The following is a 5,280-nucleotide window of genomic DNA, read 5'->3' as shown; positions in this document are numbered from 1 at the left end:
TTACAAACGTCACAGTCATTAGTACTCCATGTCTCGGTTAGCATGATGACTGAAAATTCAAAAGAAGATCTGGTAAACAGCTCCTCCAAACATGACACCTTATTTCTCACAGATTGTGTATTCAGGTAGATACATTTGATGCAGGGTGTGGAAAATGCTGCGACAATTTCATCTACATCGTTAGGCAAGTGAAACTTCACCTCCTTATGCATCCTTCCTTTATCGCACGAAAAACTATCCATTATAGCTCTTCCAGTTCGTCCCTATCCTTAATGTGAAAGGCATGAGCTCCCTCAGTCTTTCGAACAAGCACCTTGCCGTTAACGTACCAAGCAAACTTATATCCTTTCTCTTTTGCCACTTCTTTTGCGGATCGTAGAAGCTCCCTGCTTTGCCGAGTCAAGTTTTCTTGAAAGAAAATTCGCGGTTTTTCATCCTGAAGGTCGTTCTTTTTCTTAAGCCATGCATCTCTGGGCTCCTGCTTTGTGAAACGAACAATAATTCCCGGCACGTAGTCTTTCCTCGCGGCCAGTCGATGCACGGATGCAACGTCAGCCTGTACAAGCTGAGGTATCTCGAGCTTATCAGCAACCTCATTGAGAGAGGACATCAAGTTTTCATTCTCCTTAACAGGGAGTCCATGGACGTCCAGTCGCCTACTCCGGAACTCAAGGTCATTCACCTGCTGTTGAAGGCTGGATTTTACGCACGCATGCACCTCTTCTCTTTCTTCCAGTTCTGTCACTTTTTTTCTTAGATCTTTGATTTCATTGTCCTGCTTAGAGATCTTTTCCTGAAATTCATCAAATTTTTGTGACAGGCACTGAACTGCCTGTTCCATGCTGTTCACTTTTTCTACCAGAGTCGGCAGGCCCCTAAGCTTCTCGTTCTGGGCCGTCCGAATGGCCGAAGACGCCGCCAGAAAGCAAGAACTGGCCGCCGTCTGAGGAAGGGGGGGATTGGGGGTTAGTCTCCCGACCCCCGCCATCCCTTAACCCCATCAAGGGCACAATAAAGTTTTATCTCGTTGATTGAAGCAAGTGCCAGGCTTATGGCAACGTCATCCTCACTGCGACTAGCCCGCAAGTCAGCGCTCTTGCATGTCGCGCATTTCCAGGCCTTTTTTGCCGCCTTAGATTTTCATTTGTAGGACTTTTCTTGCAAACCAGCACACTTCACGAAATTATACATGTACAAACACTCACTACTATACATTTCACAGACCCTTCGTCCTGTACAGCAAGCTGGCACGTTAAGCAAATGTCAGACATAGCGCAAAAAAAGAAGGCAAAAATAAATGAAAGCAAGGAAGAAACCAGGAACTACAGTAAACCAGTCATTGGCTAGCACAAATGTACGATTCTACAACAGTGGCAGCAGTGGCAGCAGCGACAGCTAGCATAAATGAAAACCGCAGGATTTCAAAAGCAAGCTGAAAATTACTAACCTGCAACAGCAGAGTACGAAGGTTAGACTCGTTTCCGGATGCTGTTGCCACTGCAAAATGACCGCCGACTGGGAAACACCCCACTATATTAGGCTGCGATGCGTCGAATGGCGCTTGCGCACAGAGTGTCCGCACAGTCGCCAACCCAGAAGCAAAGCCGAGCCATCGTATTTCCTCGCAGAAACACTGATGATAATAACGGCCGCAAGAAAAGCAGTCGATCCAGGGATGCTCCAGTTGGGGTCAAAACAGCTCGGCTTCGATGCAGCAACTGCAACAGCAGAGTACGAGGGTTAGACGGTTTGCGGACGCAGCCGCCACTGCCAAATGACCGCCTACTGAGAAACGCCCCACTATAATAGGCTCCGATGCGTCGAACGGCGCTTGCGCAGAGAGTGTCCGCACAGTCGCCAACCCAGAAACAGAGCCGAGCCAAGCCTCGCAGAAACAATAAAAACGGCCCCAAGAAAAGCAGTCGATCCAGGGATGCTCCAGTTGGGGTCAAAACAGCTCGGCTTCGATGCAGCAACTGCAACAGCAGAGTACGAGGGTTAGACGGTTTGCGGACGCAGCCGCCACTGCCAAATGACCGCCTACTGAGAAACGCCCCACTATAATAGGCTCCGATGCGTCGAACGGCGCTTGCGCAGAGAGTGTCCGCACAGTCGCCAACCCAGAAACAGAGCCGAGCCAAGCCTCGCAGAAACAATAAAAACGGCCCCAAGAAAAGCAGTCGATCCAGGGATGCTCCAGTTGGGGTCAAAACAGCTCGGCTTCGATGCAGCAACTGCAACAGCAGAGTACGAGGGTTAGACGGTTTGCGGACGCAGCCGCCACTGCCAAATGACCGCCTACTGAGAAACGCCCCACTATAATAGGCTCCGATGCGTCGAACGGCGCTTGCGCAGAGAGTGTCCGCACAGTCGCCAACCCAGAAACAGAGCCGAGCCAAGCCTCGCAGAAACAATAAAAACGGCCGCAAGAAAAGCAGTCGTTCGAGGGATGCTCCAGTTGGGTCAAAACAGCTCGGCTTCGATGCAGCAACTGCAACAGCAGAGTACGAGGGTTAGACGGTTTGCGGACGCAGCCGCCACTGCCAAATGACCGCCGACTGGGAAGTGCCCCACTATATTAGGCTGCGATGCGTCGAACGGCGCTTGCGCAGAGAGTGTCCGCACAGTCGCCAACCCAGAAGCAAAGCCGAGCCATCGTATTTCCTCGCAGAAACACTGATGATAATAACGGCCGCAAGAAAAGCAGTCGATCCAGGGATGCTCCAGTTGGGTCAAAACAGCTCGGCTTCGATGCAGCAACTGCAACAGCAGAGTACGAGGGTTAGACGGTTTGCGGACGCAGCCGCCACTGCCAAATGACCGCCTACTGAGAAACGCCCCACTATAATAGGCTCCGATGCGTCGAACGGCGCTTGCGCAGAGAGTGTCCGCACAGTCGCCAACCCAGAAACAGAGCCGAGCCAAGCCTCGCAGAAACAATAAAAACGGCCGCAAGAAAGCAGTCGTTCGAGGGATGCTCCAGTTGGGTCAAAACAGCTCGGCTTCGATGCAGCAACTGCAACAGCAGAGTACGAGGGTTAGACGGTTTGCGGACGCAGCCGCCACTGCCAAATGACCGCCGACTGGGAAGCGCCCCACTATATTAGGCTGCGATGCGTCGAACGGCGCTTGCGCAGAGAGTGTCCGCACAGTCGCCAACCCAGAGCCGAGCCAAGCCTCGCAGAAACAATAAAAACGGCCGCAAGAAAAGCAGTCGTTCGAGGGATGCTCCAGTTGGGTCAAAACAGCTCGACTTCGATGCAGCAACTGCAACATCAGAGTACGAGGGTTAGACGGTTTGCGGACGCAGCCGCCACTGCCAAATGACCGCCTACTGAGAAACGCCCCACTATAATAGGCTCCGATGCGTCGAAAGGCGCTTGCGCAGAGTGTCCGCACAGTCGCCAACCCAGAAACAGAGCCGAGCCAAGCCTCGCAGAAACAATAAAAACGGCCGCAAGAAAGCAGTCGTTCGAGGGATGCTCCAGTTGGGTCAAAACAGCTCGGCTTCGATGCAGCAACTGCAACAGCAGAGTACGAGGGTTAGACGGTTTGCGGACGCAGCCGCCACTGCCAAATGACCGCCGACTGGGAAGCGCCCCACTATATTAGGCTGCGATGCGTCGAACGGCGCTTGCGCAGAGAGTGTCCGCACAGTCGCCAACCCAGAAGCAAAGCCGAGCCATCGTATTTCCTCGCAGAAACACTGATGATAATAACGGCCGCAAGAAAAGCAGTCGATCCAGGGATGCTCCAGTTGGGTCAAAACAGCTCGGCTTCGATGCAGCAACTGCAACAGCAGAGTACGAGGGTTAGACGGTTTGCGGACGCAGCCGCCACTGCCAAATGACCGCCTACTGAGAAACGCCCCACTATAATAGGCTCCGATGCGTCGAACGGCGCTTGCGCAGAGAGTGTCCGCACAGTCGCCAACCCAGAAACAGAGCCGAGCCAAGCCTCGCAGAAACAATAAAAACGGCCGCAAGAAAGCAGTCGTTCGAGGGATGCTCCAGTTGGGTCAAAACAGCTCGGCTTCGATGCAGCAACTGCAACAGCAGAGTACGAGGGTTAGACGGTTTGCGGACGCAGCCGCCACTGCCAAATGACCGCCGACTGGGAAGCGCCCCACTATATTAGGCTGCGATGCGTCGAACGGCGCTTGCGCAGAGAGTGTCCGCACAGTCGCCAACCCAGAAGCAGAGCCGAGCCATCGTATTTCCTCGCAGAAACACTGATGATAATAACGGCCGCAAGAAAAGCAGTCGATCCAGGGATGCTCCAGTTGGGGTCAAAACAGCTCGGCTTCGATGCAGCAACTGCAACAGCAGAGTACGAGGGTTAGAGGGTTTGCGAACGCAGCCGCCACTGCCAAATTACCGCCGAGTGGGAAGCGCCCCACTATATCTTTCTTCTTTCTTTATTCATTTATTCAAGACATTCCTTACAGAAATGCCTTGGGGGACGCGACAAAAGGCACTGAACGTGCCTGACTGGGCCACGCCACCCTTGGCAGCAGCAGTCACACATGAAACAATAATAACAAAAGTATTGACTACAATAGGCTCAATTTGTAACACGGTAGAACCTAAACATCAATAAGTGTTCCTTATCAATAACATAAATCAATAACATAAATACACATAATTAGATACATTGTACAGGTATGTCGCAACTATCGTCCTAGTACAGAAAATATATCGGACTTTCGCAATGAAAAGCCAAGACACAGAGTAAGAGGAAACCAACTGGGCTTAGTCCGGCATGATTTTTAGTCTGTGTTAAGGAAAAAATTTTTGAGCATTTTTCTGAAAATGTGCACTGAGGTAGCTGTAACGAGCGCTTCAGCAATTTCCGGATATTCGTTGAGAAGGTCTGGTATCATAAAGCTTAGTTTTTGATCGCCATATTTTGTACGAGAACGTGGCCTGGGTATTAAATTCTTTCGCAGGCAGTACGGACCAGATTTCGCTTGATATTTGGTTTGAATAGGTGTTGTTTGGTGCTGATGCAATATTTCCAGGGCCAAGTTGTATTTATACAATTTATGAATAGGCAGTATTTTATTAGATTTAAAAAAGGGTGTAGTGTCTTCAGAAAGTTCTAAATTTCCGATTGCACGCACCGCTCGCTTTTGCAAACAAAAAAGACTGTCCAGGTTGGTCTTAGTCGTTGTTGACCATACTAAGAAACAGTAACATAACCGGGAATGAAATAGCGCGTAGTATATCTGCCTTTTCACCGCAGACGGGATATAATATCTCACTTTATTTAAGATTCCAA

At 50.7% G+C, this 5,280-nt stretch overlaps 1 protein-coding gene across 1 annotated transcript; it reads right to left on the bottom strand.

Moving 5' to 3' along the window:
- Nucleotides 1-241: 241 nt before the first annotated feature.
- On the bottom strand, nucleotides 242-988 carry LOC139050194 (uncharacterized). Its single transcript, XM_070526401.1, has one exon. The coding sequence runs from the start codon at nucleotides 986-988 to the stop codon at nucleotides 242-244; it is 747 nt and encodes a 248-aa protein (XP_070382502.1).
- Between the last annotated feature and the right edge of the window lie 4,292 nt (nucleotides 989-5,280).

The sequence above is a fragment of the Dermacentor albipictus genome, chromosome 9 (genome assembly GCF_038994185.2).
Source record: "Dermacentor albipictus isolate Rhodes 1998 colony chromosome 9, USDA_Dalb.pri_finalv2, whole genome shotgun sequence".
Classification (NCBI taxonomy): domain Eukaryota; kingdom Metazoa; phylum Arthropoda; class Arachnida; order Ixodida; family Ixodidae; genus Dermacentor; species Dermacentor albipictus.
This window is presented reverse-complemented; position numbering and strand designations above follow the sequence as displayed.

Excerpts from the sequence above, each read along its gene's own strand:
- LOC139050194 (XM_070526401.1), bottom strand. The coding sequence starts at position 988 with ATGGCGGGGGTCGGGAGACTAACCCCCAATCCCCCCCTTCCTCAGACG.